This window comes from Phalaenopsis equestris, unplaced genomic scaffold, assembly GCF_001263595.1.
Source record: "Phalaenopsis equestris unplaced genomic scaffold, ASM126359v1 Scaffold000522, whole genome shotgun sequence".
Classification (NCBI taxonomy): Eukaryota; Viridiplantae; Streptophyta; class Magnoliopsida; order Asparagales; family Orchidaceae; genus Phalaenopsis; species Phalaenopsis equestris.
Window position 1 is genome coordinate 1,315,806 of NW_018164962.1, and position 17,993 is coordinate 1,333,798.

General features: G+C 38.0%; 1 protein-coding gene and 1 long non-coding RNA gene across 3 annotated transcripts in view; both read left to right on the forward strand.

Annotated features, from left to right (window-relative positions):
* LOC110028683 (protein FAR1-RELATED SEQUENCE 5-like) overlaps window positions 1-12,090 on the forward strand; it is a 22,235-nt gene extending 10,145 nt beyond the window's left edge. Inside the window, exon 4 of the mRNA XM_020730631.1 lies at window positions 10,621-12,090. Coding sequence (XP_020586290.1) covers window positions 10,621-12,090 — 1,470 coding nt within the window. The remainder of the gene's footprint in view (window positions 1-10,620) is intronic.
* Window positions 12,091-12,104: 14 nt separating this feature from the next.
* Window positions 12,105-16,904, forward strand: LOC110028710. Of its 2 annotated transcripts, none has more exons than XR_002294449.1 (6): window positions 12,105-12,696; window positions 12,771-12,889; window positions 13,235-13,309; window positions 13,381-13,416; window positions 15,708-15,834; window positions 16,462-16,904. It is a non-coding gene; the product is annotated as an uncharacterized LOC110028710 (long non-coding RNA). The 2 variants fall into 2 exon arrangements; XR_002294450.1 differs by having other exon boundaries at window positions 12,105-12,668.
* The last annotated feature ends 1,089 nt before the right edge of the window (window positions 16,905-17,993 follow it).

Consider the following 17,993-nt stretch of genomic DNA (forward strand, 5'->3'; position numbering starts at 1 on the left):
GAGTTTGTTATACCCCATGAGTATATATATATATATATATATATATATATATATATATATATGTTATTGTTTAATTGTTACTATGATTAAAGCTTAGATAAAGTAAAGATCCGAGCCTTTGTAGTTAGCTGTGTGCTCTTCTTCCACTTCTATGACCACGGGTTGAATCCTGCCCGTGGGAAAAAAAAATTGCTGAGTTGCTTGGCGAGCTGCAGGTCGAGTTGAGGCTCGCGGTCTAACGTTTGGCCATAGTATGGCCCGTAGGTCCGCACGGTGTGGCTGCTTGACCGAAAATTGATCGACGACATGGAATTTGGAAGGCAGACAGGAAGAATGACAAGGAATTTAGAAGGTCAAATTTCAGCTGGCAGCTAAGAATTTGAATGAAGTAAATAGGAACTTTAGATGGCCAATTTCGTGCCCAATCTGAATGAAGTAGGGAATTTGGATAGGCTTGTCAAAGGAATATGAAACAAATTTCCTTTTTTTTCTTTTTAACAGCTGCCAATTCCTTTTTTTTTAATTTAAAACGTGCAAGGTGGAAAAGCATAAGACGGAAGGCAGAAGGACGAGAATTATTGTAAAATTCTTTTTTCTTTTTAATGAATTTGGGAGATGAAACACCATATGTCGGAAGGCCAAAGACCGGAAGGTGGAATGACAAAAATTTATGATAGATTGTAAATTTTTTTAAAAAAATGTAATTTTTTTAAATGCTAAAATTTCATCTTAAGCCTGTAAATAGTGCCCAAGAATGAGAAGAAAAATCAGGAGTGAAAGAGGGAGGAGAAAAAGAGGGAGAGTGGGGAGGGGAGTTTTAAGAGAGGAAGTGAGGGGTAGAGGAAGGTGAAGAAAATGTTGTCCTGAAAATTTTCTGCTACCCTGCTTCGCAGGATCTCTGGGATTTTCTTTCACGATTTCTCTCTTGCAGAAGTTGGAGTAAATCGTCTTGAAAGTTATTCTCGACCCTGCCAACATAGGACCTTTGACTTTCGCGGTTTTCTCTCCTTGAGAAGCAAGAGAAAACTTCCTCGAAAGTTATCCCCGATCTTGCCACGTAGAGCCTCAAGGATTTTTTTTCGTGGTTTTCTCCCGTGGAGAAGCAGCATAACACTGTCCTGAAAGTTATCTCTGACCCTACCACATAGGACCTCCGGGATTTTCTTTTGCGGTTTTTCTAGTGAGAAACAACATAACGCTAACCTGAAAGTTACCCCCGACCCCGCCACGCAGGACCTCCATGATTTTCTTTCGCAAATTTATTTCGTGGAAAGCAGCGATAAACTATACCGAAAGTTATCCCCAATTCTGCCACGCATGATCTCCGAGATTTTCTTTTGCAGTTTTATCTCGTGGCGAAGCAGCAGAAAACTATACTGAAAGTTATCCTCGACCCTGCTTCGCAAGGCATCAGGGATTTTTTTCTCGGACTTTTATGGTGGAGAAGCAGGAGAAAACTTTCCCGAAAGTTATCACTAACCTTGCCACGCAGGACCTCTGTGATTTTCTTTCGCGGAGTAGGAGAAAGCCGCTCCGAAAGTTGTCATCGAGTATGCCACGCAGGACCTCTAGGATTTTCTTTTTTGTTGCGGTGAAGGAGAAAGTCCTGCTTAACCTGCGAGCAACGAGATATTCTTATTTGTTGCTGCTGCGCATTTCAGTAGAGATGAAAAAATACTAGAGTTTTTCAGTTGCTCTTGGAAGGGGAGATTTTAATACTTGTGTGATGGCGATATCTGAAGACCCTCTGAAGATTACTAGAAGCACTGGATTTTCGGGGAGGCATGCTGAATCCACTCGAAGTTGATCTGATTTGTTGTAACAATTGTACTAGTATTTGTAGTCTTTCAATTATTTGATACGACATTTGTACATAGTGATGATGTGTATGTCTGTATGTTTTTCTTCATAAAAATTTAGACGTTGCTTTTGTCTTTTTATTGTATAAATTTTTACGTGAAAAACCCGTAAAGGAAAAAAATCACGGGACCTGGTTCAGTTGAAGAGATCCACTATAAATTGAAGATTATAAGTACAATCCCTTATCCCACAGACGGGAAATAGTTACAAAGTCTCCCGAGTTACAACGTTGACACAAGAAATGGGTTGCGATCGATGGTAATCTATGACGGCTGACAAGTGGTGCTGAACTTCAGCTCTTTCTCAGAGTTTCAAGCTCTTTCTCAAGTCTTAAGCTCTCCTCCTTTTTCATGAGGGGTGGGACTCTATCTATAAAGTCCGCGTGCAATTATTGTAAAAATATGAACCACTTTGATTGGGTGGTTCAAACAGGTTCCCCTTATCGGAAGGCGTTTAATTGACATTTTAGTAGATTAACGATGTTGAAATTGAGTTATTTTGGGCTCGTTGCTAGATTTGATTATGAACTGGTCGGTTTTGACATCCGTTTTACCTTCCAAATGTGTCTGGAAAACATTCATGCATAGTTTAACATTTTGATCGGGCTTTATTTGGTTTGGGTTGGACCAATTTTAGTATCATTGGGTCTGTCTCATTGAGTTGGTCATTTTTACCATAAGTTTGTTGAAATCGGGACTCTGAATGACTTTTAATTGGAGTTTGAATGTTTTTTGCTCAAAAAGTTGTCTCGAGATTCGTGTTATGCCTTGAGATTTATGCCAGATAATGGAATTGTTGATGGCGTATCACATGTAAATCAGAAAGAGTAGACATGTTTGACTAAATTCCTTCTTTGACTCTCTTCTCTGGCTCACTCTTCTCAAAGTTCTTACTCCCTCAGTCCAAACAATCCTCTGGTACACTCTCACACTCATTACTGTGTTGTGAGTTGTTGACCTCGCTTTCAGTCGAGGTGTAGTTTTCCCCTTCTTAGTAGCCTAGGATCTAGCCGTAGGATCTTTCTGCCGACCACTCTTAGAAAACTAGTGAAAGAGCCCTCCCCGTTAGCAATTCCAGACTTTTCTTTGCTCGACTTGACGTTCGCTGTGATAGTCTTGACCGCTATTGCCTAGCAGGTAAGGCTACTCCGAAGGAACTCAGGGAGCATTCCTATAGGATTGTCGGCCTTAGGATTGACTTTACTCGTTGATTTGGCGTCGCTACGCTCTTCGCAGTCCTGTTTAATCGAATTCAAGCCGAAATCTTGATAGGATTCGAACCACGATGCGTTTTTAACCCGCCACGACGCGTTTTTAACCCGATCGACGACGAGGTTGCCCGAACGACTCCAGATGATGAAACGCACTGCACCGATGAGTCCGGAACATCGATTTTGCCTACGGGAGACATTCGTTCCACCGCGACGACACGTCTGGGGAAAAACACGCATTTAAGTATTAATTATAATAATAAATAATATTTTATTATTATTATTATTATTAATACCTTATATTAATCGTGGGCTTACCTCTGCCCTAGCGTGGCTCGTTCGATTGCCTGGTCCGCTCCTTCGTGCCGTTGGGAGATTTCATTCCCGCGTTCGCCTCTCACACACGTTCGCCTCTCGCAGTCGCCCATCCCGTATCCTACGTATCCTATCCTCTGAGTCGCCCATCCCGTATCCTATCCTCTGCGGGTATCTTATCCCGTCTGCTCTCGATCCTCTGGTCCGCAGAGCGTGGTCTCTGCGAGGATCATATCCTCTGTCTCTCTCGATCCTTCGGAGATTCGCATGCGATCGCCTAATCATTCGCTCTCCTTCTCTCTGGTTTATATGAAACTCTGTTTTGGAGCGTTTAAAGAGGCCGAAAAATTTCTAAGCAAGAAAAAACCCTGTCATTTTTCCTTCTCACTCACTTCTTTAATTTTATAGTGCTTGAATTGGTTTCCTCTTGCTGTTGGAAGAGGAATTGAAGTTGGGGAGTGCCTTTAAAGTTCCTAAGTTACTTTCTTTTTGCTTCGAGGAGGTACTTTTTCCCCTTTTGCGCCTTGTCTCTTTTCGGTTTTGCTCTCTGTCGAGTCTCTGTTAGCTTGGTGCAATGGATAATGTGGCATGTTAGCTTAGTGTTGCACTTATATTTTTTAAAGGCATGTTACTCCAGCGTCTAGAGATGGAAGCATGAGCATGTTCTAAGGATTGGACTTGATTACTCGCTTAAAATGGTGGAAATATAGCATGATATAAGTTTTTTTCCTCTTTTCTCTACTTGCTTGAGATGAAATTATGACATATTTCTATTACTGTGAATAAGAAGGTTGAAACATGACTTTGAGACAATGTTAGCTCCTCTTGCAAGCATGTTAGGATATGTATCATGAAGCTTTTCATTTATTCTTATCTAGCTTGAGACATTGGAAGGTTTATTTGGTCTTTCACACATGTGGGGGCTCGGTTTTTGCTCCCTGTGGCTTTTCCTGGCTCGAAATGCATGTTTTGTGAAAAAAATTATTTAACTTGCTTGGATGGCTTGGCTTAGCTCCTCGTGGGGCATCCTTTTGCTCAAATATCCGTTGGGAACTGTTTCATGCTTGGAATAGTTAGGTTGGTGGCCCAAATATGTTCTCTATGCTGTTGTTCTTATTTAAGATGTATATTGGCTTCATATCTTGATATTTCAAAAACATGCGGGTTGCTCCTTGGCTTGGGTTGGCTCGGTTTTACCTTAAGATGACTGGGATTTTAATTTCTGTTAAGGCTTGGCTTTTAATCTATGCTTGAACTCTGTTTTGGATTTGAATGACCCGATTTTAACTTTCCCTGGAGCTCGGATTTACTTGTTTTGGCTCTTACTCGAGAGCTGGTTTGGTGGATGAGCTTGGTTTTGCTTGTTTGACCTTGTTTTGGCTTTGAATGACTCGGTTTTTTTTGTCTGGTTCTACTCCTACCCGAGAGGTAGCTTGGGAGCTTGATTTGGTTTGTTCTTAGTCCTACCCGTGAGCTTGTTGGTAGATCATTTGGTTTGGCTTTGGCCCCTGCTGGGCTCGGTTTTGGCATCTCGAGAGTGTTTTTTGGCTTAAATATACATATTGTGGAGGAATTTATTTTGATTTGGAGGAGTTCCATAGCTATTCTTGTTCGAAACATACGGTAGTCTTATATTTTGACGTCTTGAGGGCATAGAGATGTTTTCTACCCTTTTGTTGTGGCCTGGGTTTGATTGCTCTTACCCGAGAGGTGGTTTGAGAGTGGTTTTGCTGGCTTTAGTTCGTACCCCTACCCGTGAGCTTGCTGGTGGCTTGGGTGTTGATTGATGAGTCAAGTTTAAATGTATGTCTTTGCCCTATCTATAAAGTGAGGTGATTGAAGAATGAGTTGAACAAATTTCCTTATGTTCTACTTGGTGAAATTGGAGTCGGTTTGGAGGCTTTGTGAGGATTTGTCCATTCACTCTCCTATGTATATCAAATATCTTCATATAATTGATTTGGGTTGCCTTAGCCGTGAGCCTCCTCTCCTTCTGTGCCTCGGGTTGCCTTGGCCGTGAGCCCCTTTTGGCCACGGGTTGCCTTGGCCGTTAGCCCCTTTTGGCCTCGGGTTGCCTTAGCTCCGTGAGCCTCCTCTTTGCCTTGGCCGTGAGTCACCTGTGGGAGTTTATTCGAGTCTGGAGCTTGATGGTGCTGATATCGGCTTTTACCCGTGAATTTTCTTGGCTTTACCTCACTTGGGCCGAGGAGCTTGGTAGCTGTCTTCCTTTCTCTACCGATACAGGACGTAGGTCTCACACCTCAGTGCATTGGAAAAATTTCGTGTTTGTTTGATGTGTGAGGCCATGGATTAATTTGGGAGTTGGGAGATTTTGATATCAACTTGGGGTTTGGAAGGATTTGCAAGTCTTATTTGGGAGAGCATTTGGTTGATTTGATTAATCCTACGTCTTTAGGGTTTGAAAAATCAGCGCAAAGTAGCCATTTATGTTTGTTAGGAAAGACCTTGGGCCCTACTTTTTCAGGTCTTTTCGATAGGAGTTTTGAAAACTTATCTATTCTCCTTTTCGGTGTTTTAGATGGGTCAATGCCTCCTCTCTCTCACCCCATTTTTTTTATTTTCTTTTCTTGCTTCTTGGCCCAGTTTTTGACGCTTATGTCCGACGCATAAGTGTCAATGTATAACATTTTGCTATACGTGAAACCATCAAGTAAAGTCGCAAGTAGTTTGTTTTGGGACGTAGGGTGGTGATGATAAAGACACACTGAATATAGAGCAGAAAAATGCCCTATCCTATAACATCAAGGTTCAGGTATTTGATGAACAATAGGATAACGATATCCTTCACCGACATAAGTCTAGCGGGAGTTGGCTCGAACCTCCTTAGGTAGTTGGCAGTCCCACGCCCGACAGCGTAATCGACTCGTGGACAATAAAAACTGTTAAAACTTATTTAAAAAAAAAGGTAAAAATATATTTTTCGCTATAAAAAAAATAAAAATTTGATAATATTTTTTTTAAGGCCTATGTACATGTTAAAAACATAAATTTTAAAATAAAATTGATTGTCCACCTGACGAATACCTGTTTAGGCTAGGAAGTAGCCCTCTAGGTGAGTTTCAAGACACACTTCTAGACGAGTGGCGAGTTCTATACATTCGGGTGACCGAGTAGCCTTCGTGGACCCTCGAGTATATATATCAAGACACGCTTCTAGACGAGTGGCGGGTTCTATACATTCGGGTGACCGAGTAGCATTCGTGGACCCTCGAGTATATATATATGTATATATCTGAGCCTAGCCCCACATGAGTGCTTGCAGTCCCCCTTACCCGAACCTTTTTTTGTTGTTTTATCGAAGCTTTAAGACAGGGCACTCGTGTTTCTTTTCTTTTCTTTTGGGATTTCTCCAAGATTTTTGAGAGTTTTTACTTGAGTCTTTTCTCGTTGATTTTCTCGAGTTTCCTGTCATGAGTCGTTGTTACACTTTTCTTTGGATTTTCTGGATGACGTTTTTTCTAGACTTCGCTTTTTGCGATGCATTTCAACTTGCTATATTTAAGAAACAACGGATCTCACGGGCATACAAGTTTGTTTTACATTTACAACACTTCATTTCCCTGTTTATACATGCTACTGTCCTGTACAACATGTTATACTATTCTTGTTTCTACCTGCTACTGTTCTTCCCGTACAACATGTTATACTATTACTGTTTCTACCTGCTACTGTTCTTCCTATACAACATGTTGTACTATTCATGTTTTTACCTGCTACTGTACTGTACAACATGTTCTTGTTTCTACCTGCTACCGTTCTACATGCATCTTACTGTTTGTCCAGTACTGCACATTTTATATTATATAGCATTAAGCATGCATTCTTTTTATATAGGATGTTTAGAGGACTATTACCATAGGGTCGTTTGATTTAACATCATAACTGGACACCCTAGAAAACTTGAACTCATGAATTTTCTTGGCTTTACCTCACTTGGGCCGAGGAGCTTGGTAGCTGTCTTCCTTTCTCTACCGATACAGGACGTAGGTCTCACACCTCAGTGCATTGGAAAAATTTCGTGTTTGTTTGATGTGTGAGGCCATGGATTAATTTGGGAGTTGGGAGATTTTGATATCAACTTGGGGTTTGGAAGGATTTGCAAGTCTTATTTGGGAGAGCATTTGGTTGATTTGATTAATCCTACGTCTTTAGGGTTTGAAAAATCAGCGCAAAGTAGCCATTTATGTTTGTTAGGAAAGACCTTGGGCCCTACTTTTTCAGGTCTTTTCGATAGGAGTTTTGAAAACTTATCTATTCTCCTTTTCGGTGTTTTAGATGGGTCAATGCCTCCTCTCTCTCACCCCATTTTTTTTATTTTCTTTTCTTGCTTCTTGGCCCAGTTTTTGACGCTTATGTCCGACGCATAAGTGTCAATGTATAACATTTTGCTATACGTGAAGAAAACATCAAGTAAAGTCGCAAGTAGTTTGTTTTGGGACGTAGGGTGGTGATGATAAAGACACACTGAATATAGAGCAGAAAAATGCCCTATCCTATAACATCAAGGTTACAATAGGATATGGTATCCTTCACCGACATAAGTCTAGCGGGAGTTGGCTCGAACCTCCTCTGGTAGTTGGCAGTCCCACGCCCGACAGCGTAATCGACTTGTGGACAATAAAAAAAAAATTGTTAAAACTTATTTTAAAAATAAAAAATAAAAATATATTTTTCGCTATAAAATAAAATTTGATGATCTTTTTTTGGAGACCTATGTGCATGTCAAAAAACATAAATTTTAAAAAAACATTTTAAAACTGGTTGTCCACCTGACGAATACTTGTTTAGCCTGACAAATAACCCTCTAAGCAAGTGGGGTTCAAGACCCACGTCTAGACGAGTGGCGGGTTCTATACATTCGGGTGACCGAGTAGCATTCGTGGACCCTCGAGTATATATATATGTATATATCTGAGCCTAGCCCCACATGAGTGCTTGCAGTCCCCCTTACCCGAACCTTTTTTTGTTGTTTTATCGAAGCTTTAAGACAGGGCACTCGTGTTTCTTTTCTTTTCTTTTGGGATTTCTCCAAGATTTTTGAGAGTTTTTACTTGAGTCTTTTCTCGTTGATTTTCTCGAGTTCGAGTTTTCTGTCATGAGTCGTTGTTACACTTTTCTTTGGATTTTCTGGATGACGTTTTTTCTAGACTTCGCTTTTTGCGATGCATTTCAACTTGCTATATTGCTATATTTAAGAAACAAACGGGCATACAAGTTTGTTTTACATTTACAACACTTCTTTACAGCACTTCATTTCCCTGTTTATCATTTCCCTGTTTATACATGCTACTGTCCTGTACAACATGTTATACTATTCTTGTTTCTACCTGCTACTGTTCTTCCCGTACAACATGTTATACTATTACTGTTTCTACCTGCTACTGTTCTTCCTATACAACATGTTGTACTATTCATGTTTTTACCTGCTACTGTACTGTACAACATGTTCTTGTTTCTACCTGCTACCGTTCTACATGCATCTTACTGTTTGTCCAGTACTGCACATTTTATATTATATAGCATTAAGCATGCATTCTTTTTATATAGGATGTTTAGAGGACTATTACCATAGGGTCGTTTGATTTAACATCATAACTGGACACCCTAGAAAACTTGAACTCATCACGACAAGGAGCTTGGAACTAGCGCGATGGGCAACACGACCATCTTCAACAACAGAACATGTCTTCTCCAGCTAAACCATTCCTTTCCTAGAAATTAAAATAATAATCCATATGATTTCGATCCATAGGATTTTGAGGTTGTTTGCCTAGTGCAACATAAATCCTCAACCTTTTTGTTAGGTATTCGTATGACTCTGCTGTACGATCTAAGCCCTAACTCGTTTTAGGATTCTGAGGTTGTCGTTCATTACGACCTAAATTCTAATATCTTCCAGGCAATTTTTGCGATCGTTTCACACGAATGCAAGCCCCAATCGTTTCACACGAATGCTCACACGAATGCAAGCCCCAATTAAATAAAATTGGCAGGATGAAACATTTGAATAATTTTCCCTCAAAACTGAAGTCAAACCATAGGATAGACTGAGAAGTCACCGAGGATCTCCTCTGGATCGCTGGCATCCCCTAGTTATTCTTTCTTTGAATTCTGTAATAAATGTTCCAAATTTGAGGCATTCCCCTTTTACACCTCTTTGACCGATTTCGTTGAAAAGTCCTATCTTTTTTAAATCTTTGAAGACAATTTTTCCTGATTTTTATCGAGAGTATTCTTAAGTGACTTCGGTCATTTAAGATGTAATTAACTATAGGGGCTTGCCTTTATAGGAAGCTTTTCCGAACCCAGCTTAAAATAAACTCTATTTAATTTTTTATATTAAATAGGAGAATTTGTCGGCAAATAAAACGGTTTCGCATACCAAACAGACGTCATATATATCTTAGTTTATTTGATCGAGCTTCATCCTCAAGTCTTGTGTTTATTCATCGGGATAGATACAGGGTTTGAGGTAAAACACTCTTTTATTTATACTATGAAAAATATGAGGTCAATTTGATTTTCATATTTGATTTTAAACTTAAATCTATGTAAATTAAAACGTCATTTCGAAGCTGACGACGGAATTTCGATTCCGGTGGCCGACGGCTTCTTACGGGCAACAACACACCCCCAACACATTTTATCGCCGACATGAGGATGCAGTGTTGAGATTGCACAGTGATAGAAAGCTGCGGAGTCAACAGCCCTGCCTCCAGAGCCTTTTTTTGTCGACATAGCGACAAATTCACAAATTTGTTGGATAGGAGAAGGGATTTAATTTGCACTGTATTGGCTGGTTGTTTGGGTCAGATTTTATCTTAATTTGAAATGATAGCATGCGATAGATTGCTTGATACGCCATTGCGAACTGTTGGAAAACTATAAACCTGTATTAAAAGCTTTTATTCCTACACTATTTTCTTTGGCCTTGTGAGGGTGAGGACCTCAGATGCTCAGTGCTCATTGTATTTTCTTTCTGCAGTTTACAGTACGCTGCTAAGTTTTCTGAGCTGCTTTTGTTGTTGGCTGGTTCCATTAAATACTCTATGATGCCCCATCATTTGGTGAATTTCTATGATGATTTTTATGGTAAACTGTCAGGGCTCTTCTGGCTTATAGCCTGTTAAGTCGATTAGTCTGTTCTTGTTACATGCTTTTTGGATTGTAGCTTGCATAATTCTTTCAAATTTTGATCAATGAAATTATTTTAGGCCCTTGGTAAGCCACAGGAAACAGTCGACGAAGATCCAGAAGTCCCTCCTGAAGTGGTTGCAAAAGCTGGTGGTGTGCCTATGGTGGGCATGGGCTTTGATTCCGAAGAAAAAGCATACGAGTACTATGCTAACTATGCTGCAAATATAGGGTTTAGTGTACGGAAAGGTTTGTGGGATAAATCTGCAAAAAATATTACTAGATCCAGGATATATGTTTGTTCGAGAGAGGTATTTCGACCAAAGAATGCAGCTAGTGAGACGAAGAAGTCATGGTCTGAAGCAAGAACTGGCTGTCATGCAAAGATGGTCATCAAAGCTACCTCTCTAGGTAGGTACCGTGTGACTGAATTTGTAGTAGACCACAGTCATCAGCTTGCGTTACCATTGGATATTCAAATTTTGAAGTCACAGAAGCTTTTATCCAATGCTCAACATAGAAATCACCAAAATGCTGATCTTATCCCTGCTGGTTATAAGAATTATATACGGGCAAAGCGCATAAGGGCCATGAAGGTGGGAGATGCAGGAATTATTTTGGAATATTTTCAAAAGATGAAAGAATGCAATCCGTCTTTCTACTATGGCATTCAGGTTGATGAAGATGATAAAATGACCAATGTATTCTGGGCAGATGCCAGATCAATTATGGATTACTACTACTTTGGTGATGTTGTATGTTTTCATATGCCTTATAAAACAAATGTCTATGATAAGCCTCTTGCTCTGTTCATAGGTGTAAATCATCACAAGCAAGCTGTTATATTTGGTTCAGCATTTTTATATGACGAGACGACAGAAAGTTTCAAGTGGTTGTTTGAGACTTTCCAGACTGCGATGGCTGGTAAGCAACCTAAAACCATCTTCACAGATCAATGCCCTGAGCTTGATGATGCAATTGCTGCTATTTGGCCTGACACTGCTCATCGACTCTGCACTTGGCAAATATACCAGCATGCTTTCAAACATCTGAACGAATTATTCCAAGTATCAGAAAGTTTTGTGCATGAATTTTGCAGATGTATCTTTGATATTGAGGAGGAAGAGGAGTTTCTAGCTGCATGGTCAATAATGCGGGAGAAATACAATCTTAAAGAAAATGAATGGCTACAAAAAATATATGAGAAGAAAGAAAAATGGGCCCCGGCTTATTGCAGAGATACATTTTGTGCAGATCTGCAATCTACCTTGCGTGGTGAATGCTTGAATGACTTTCTGAAAGAATGGTTGAACAACGATGCAGATCTATCTTATTTCTTTAGGCAATATGAAAAGCTTTTGGAGGAGAAACACAGCGCAGAATTGCAAGCTGATTATAACGCAAATCAAGATATACTAAGAATACCTCTTTTACGGATGCTTTGGCAAGCTGCTAATATTTATACGCCTGCAGTGTTTGAGATCTTCAGAACTGAGTTCGAGCTGTTTATGAATTGTGTTGTTTGCAGCTGTGGTGAGATTGGCACTTGAGATTGGCCCTCTTTCCGAGTATGAAGTTACTCTCAAGGGGAAAACCAGAGCTCACTTTGTAAGATTTGACTCATCTGATGGCACTGTCTTATGTAGCTGCAAAAAGTTTGTTTATGTTGGGATTCAGTGTTGTCATGTACTTAAAGTACTTGATTTTAGGGATATTAAGGAGCTCCCACAACAGTTTTTCTTAAAGAGGTGGAGGAAGGATGCGAAGTCTGGAAGCTTAAGGGACAATGAAGGGCTTCCACTTCATAACAACCCAAATTCATCCATGATGAAACGGTACAACTCTTTGTGTCAAATATTATATAGAATTGCAGAACGTGCAGCAGAAAATATGGATGCATTCACATTATTGGCAGAGCAATCGGATCAGCTTGTTGAACATGTGGAGCGAATTTTGCAGACAAAACTGCTTGAGAAACCTCCTCCTATTAACAATGTCTTGAAGGGTCAGCTGCAAAATCCTTGCTGAAATCCAAAATTCCCTTGATGACAACAGTGAAGCCCTAAAAGTTAACTGCAAAAAGAGGAAAGATGCAATTGTTCCGCGCAGACAGCAAGGGAGATCTGAGGTGAATAAGAGACATAAACTAAGTAAAGGTGTTTACTAATGCTCATCACTAATCAACAGGTAATTTATTGCTGTCAGTTTAATTTATGGATTATTTTTACAGGGCAAGCTGAAGAGTGTGATGTTGCAGCAAGAGACGTGGAACCACCTCTGTCAACAACAGATGTTATTCCTCAAATAAATTCTTCGAATCAGTTTATTGCTCCGAGTCACTTTTTGCAGGTTTGCTTTTCTTTTGCATATGATTGCCAAGTATAGATGCCTATGCATATAAATTTCCCTTCTAAAGGGGCGTTAACATACATACCACACAAATCTTATGTATTTACATACCAACACTTAAAATTCATATTTAATTGCATACCATTCAAATCTTTAACATCACATCAAAAATATCATGGCTATTATTTTCTTAAAAGTGAAATACACTTTTTTTATGCGTTTGTTTATGACAGTGAAGTGGTATAGGAGTAAATATCAAAATTTGGGGGTTAGATATGTAAGTTCACAAGAATTGTGTGGATTTATATAAATTTCCCTTGACATTAGTGAGGTTCATTGCTACAGGGACCTTATGTTACTAACCATCAGTTTGGACTTGCCAGCGCACAAGCTTTTCATGCGATGACTCAGTTTGGTCAGGTAAGTGTGCCTTTTCGCACCAGTTTTAACTTTGTCTTCCACTCTAACGTTTAGAGAATCTGTTAATGCAGGACCAGCCATTTCACGGAAGCTCACATTTGAACCAGGTAGCTCTTCCTACTCTGCATTGTTACCATAGGGGTGTAAGCTGGTTACTTCAATACAGGGCATTCCTTTATAAGAAGATTTACATACGTACCACTCAATTCTTATGTATTTACATAACTAACACCTAAACTTCAATTTTCACATACATTCCACCTTACCTATGCATGAAAAGGTGTCTTTCACTTTTAACAGTAAAAATGATGGGTTTTTTTTTTTGTCATGTGAAAAATTTGGGTGGTACAAATGTAAAAAGCTAAGTTTAGGTACGTAAATGCCCCTTTATATGGATTAAGTCTTTCAGTCTTTCACGGGCTGAAGCTAGGAGCCTATCTATTAAACAGGCTTAATTAGGAGAACCGGTTTTGTTATTTAGTCCTCTTAGGGTTGCTGAAGTTGTTCGCTGCGTGCAGTTATTGATAATGGGTTGGCAGGATATTGGAGGTTTTTTTTTTAGGAAATTTACTTATGAACCACACAATTCTTATGTATTTGCATATCTAACTCCCATATTTGAATATTTATGCTTATAAAACTTTGGTGTCATAAACCTATGCATGAAAAGGTGTATTTCACTTTTAAATAGGTAGTGATGGTGGTATTTTGATGTGATGTTGAATTTTTGGGTGTTAGATATTTAAGCAAATAAGAATTGTGTGGTATGTATGCAAATGCCCTCCATTTATTTTATAGCCGGGAAATTGTGGAGGATCTGATAATGATCTGGACTTATCAAGAGTCTTATTTTCATGTACTTAACCTAAAAAAGATAATTAGTTATGGCTGGTGAAGATTAAATTGCTATTTTTCAGGAATAATAGGGTGATGCTGCAATCTCTCAGGAATAATGAGATGCTGTGGCTATTTGTTGTAAACATTCATTAAAAATATATAAAAGATTTAAACGCATATCTTTTATATCATTGACAGAACTAATTTATATTTTCGCAAGCTGCCAGCATGAAACTGCCAGTCTAGCCTTGATAACTTATATTGTCTCAGATCTCAATTGGGCCGGCCGCTCCTAGTTATCATCAGCTTTATTTAGACATCGGTTTTCACTTCTTTAGTACATTTGCAATAGTCATTGCTATTAAGAGCTTCACTGAGTATTCATTAAGTGGCTTGAAGCTAAGGGGGCCATGGGTTCGCTTGCAGCTTTTAATAAAGTTAGCTATGAATTTATGATACCATCCAATTCTTATGTATTTACATATCTAACACCTAAAATTTGTTTTTCACATTTATTACACCCAAATCATTCATATCACATAAAAAATACCACCATTTTAACTTTTAAAATGTGAAATACTCCTTTTCATGCATAGGTAAGGTGGTTTGTATGTGGAAATTGAAGTTTGGGTGTTAAATATGTAGATAAATAAGAATTGAGTGATATGTATGTAAATCTTTCTAGATGTTTTTTCATTTCAAATTATATCGAATCCCAGTTTTTTTACCTATACTTTAGAATATTTGCTTGTGAAAGCTTCTCCTCACAATTTTTTTTTAAAGAAATAAGAAAGTTTTAGCCATATAAAATTATAAAATAAAGCTACTCAAAAACTATCCCAATCACTCTTTTAATTCTTTTTCGAAATAATCTTCATCCGTAGCAGCGACATTGCAATCATAATTCTCTCGGAATTTGTTACGCTCAAAGATGATAAGTTGGCATTGAAATGGTCCAATATTTGAGCATGCTATGATTTGCTGTGTGAAATAGTTGATTGTCTGAATGATTTTGGGCTAAATGAAAATTTACATTTCTGTCTTAAAGCTACTTATCACCTTTCTTTTTTCTATGTTTGATTTAGGGCAGTTAACAAGTTGATTTTGAGCTGAGCTGGGTCCAGTTTGAAATTGGATCGAAAGGATTGAGTTTGGATTGAATTCGGTTTGTGTCTTGTTATGTTCGATTTCGAACCAACTCGGCTTGAAATTAAATCAAACTCAATCCGGCTCGAAATTGAAATGCGTTGGCTCAAATTTGAGTTATTTGGATCGTTCCAGCTCAAAATTGACTCGTAGCTCGTTATATTCGATTTTATTTAGTATTATCTATAATTTTTATAAATAAAAATACTTTGAGCCGATCTCGAGCTAGTTCGAGCCGATTCTGTCTATGACTTGAAATCTGCTTGAAAAAAATTTGATACAAAGTTTTGGGTCATAGCTCGGGTCTTTTTTTTTTTTTTTGATCTAAGCTAATATTTCAAATCAATTTTCGAGCAATTAACAATCTTCGAGCTAAATTCACTGCCCTAGCTTGACTAAGATTTTCTCTTTCCAGTCAACCGTGCCAGGTTACCCCACCCCAGAAATGCATGCTCTTCAGTTCGTTGGGAGCAATCCGCAGCTTGATCACCAAGGGAGTGATCAAGGACATTGTAATATTCCCGTGTGGGATTTTCTCTGAGGTGAGTTCTATGACAATTTAAATCTATGGAATTAAGATTTCAAATGAGAGATGGAAAAAAAAGTTTACTTCAATTTTAAAGTTATATATAACCACAGTTTTTTTTTTGCCCCCCCTAATCGAGGAAGCAAGAACCTCCTCCGTCCCGTGCTTGATTCCACTATTATTATATGGTCTTCTGACTCTAATAGTCGGTCATTTTAATCCCAGGCTTTACAAAAATGCCAATTTAGTTCCCACATTTTTTAAAATATGGGCTAAAATAGTCACAAGTAGTAAAACTATTTTAGCTATTTTAGCTATTTTAGCCTCAATTAAAAGAGTTTGAGAATTAGTATGACATTTTTATGGATTCTTAGATTAATAGCCTCACTTAAGAGTGGGAAAATTTTATATTTTTGTAGACTCTGAGACTAAATGATTCTATGTGACTATTTTAGCCTCAGTTGAAAGAGTCTGAAAACTAATTTGATATTTTTATGAACTTTGGGACCAAAATGATCGCAGCTTCTGCTAATAACAAGTCTTTCTCCTTCATGGAAGAAGAAAAAAAAAAGAAATGAAGAACTTACAATAATGTAGTTTTGTGTTCGTCAGTTTTCTGATATGTATTGCTGCTCATCAACAGGTAGGAACACAACATGGTGTATATAAGAAGGGAAGTTTTAGAAAGTTTTTGTTGCTGATTTTATTTTTGATCAACGGAACATGTAATCTCACGCAGCTTAAGTTCCACACAGAAATTAGCTTCAGATGGTTAGGGCTATCAGGCATATATACTGGAGATTTGCTGGATCTTCAGGAGCTTTCTAGCTTTTAAAATTCGGGTCAGTTTATTTTCATTTTTATTTTACCTATGCTTCTTCATTGAAGATCCCGTGTATATTTCAAGAAAAATTTTTCCTGTTTTAGCCCATAATTAAGAAATAAATAAATTGACATTCTTTAATGTCATGAAATTTTGCCATTGCGTCAGTTGTAAATATATTGAGGGGTTGCCCGTTATATGAGACGGATTATGTTCTGGGAAGATGATTGATGTCAAAGTCTATTGAGGATGTTTCAAAGCGCAATGAGTAAGTTTTTTTGTATGGACTTTTAATTATTTTTAAAAAAAAATTGGACAAAGGGCGGACCCCCCAACCAATCCCATGTGCAAATTTGAATCCCGTCTGGTCGAGGATTCGAATCGGGATTGAGAGGGGACTTGCGCAGAGCCGCAACCAATCACCTACACCTAGTGCACTCCTATGAATTATTTTTGTCTTAAAATTGTTGAATTCTTTCAAAGATGCGTACGATAAATTTTGATTGATTATTTTTATATTGCATCAATTTTAAAATAAATAATACAAGTATTTAGAGATAGGCGTGTAAAATAAGTTCATTATTAACCAATAGCTTGTGTTTGGCTCGTTAAGCAACTCATCTTCAAATTGTTCGTTAAGTATCTGAGTCGAACACAATTTTTTTAAGTTCCAATTGTAAACAAGCTGAACAAGGACATATTATTCATGAGCAATTTGGAATACTAGCAAAGTTTGAATATGATTAATTTCAAATGGGTCGAACAAGCTGAGTTTTAGCTTTAATGTTTAGATAAAGCCATGCTTGCATTTCTAATTAAATTTAAAAATATGAAATATTTTTTTTTTTTTTTTTTTTTTTTTTTGTGTAGATAAAGTGGTATATATGTAAAAATTAAAGTTTAAATGTTAGATATGTAGGTGCCAATGTAGAGGAAGAAAATTTAATGATATTTTATCACCTAGTTTTATATTAAAAATTACATCTATAATGTTACAGAATCATATCATTATATAGTTTTTAAATAAGTTAAATCATGAAATATTCATCAGCCAATAAATATCTATTCCATAAAACAAATTTAAAAAAAAAAAACACCTGATTTTAGTATTTATCTACTCTGATTCGCTCCTTAACAATGACTAAATGGGGCATTTACATACATACCACACAATTCTTATATATTTACATATTATACACCTAAACTTTGATGTATACATGCATACCATTCAAAATCTCTAACATCACTTGAAAATACCACTACTATTAAGGGTTCGTTTGGGGGGAGGCGGTACCCCTGCGGCGTGGCGAGTAAAAATGAACTTCGTTTCGCGGGATAACCCTCGTGGCCTG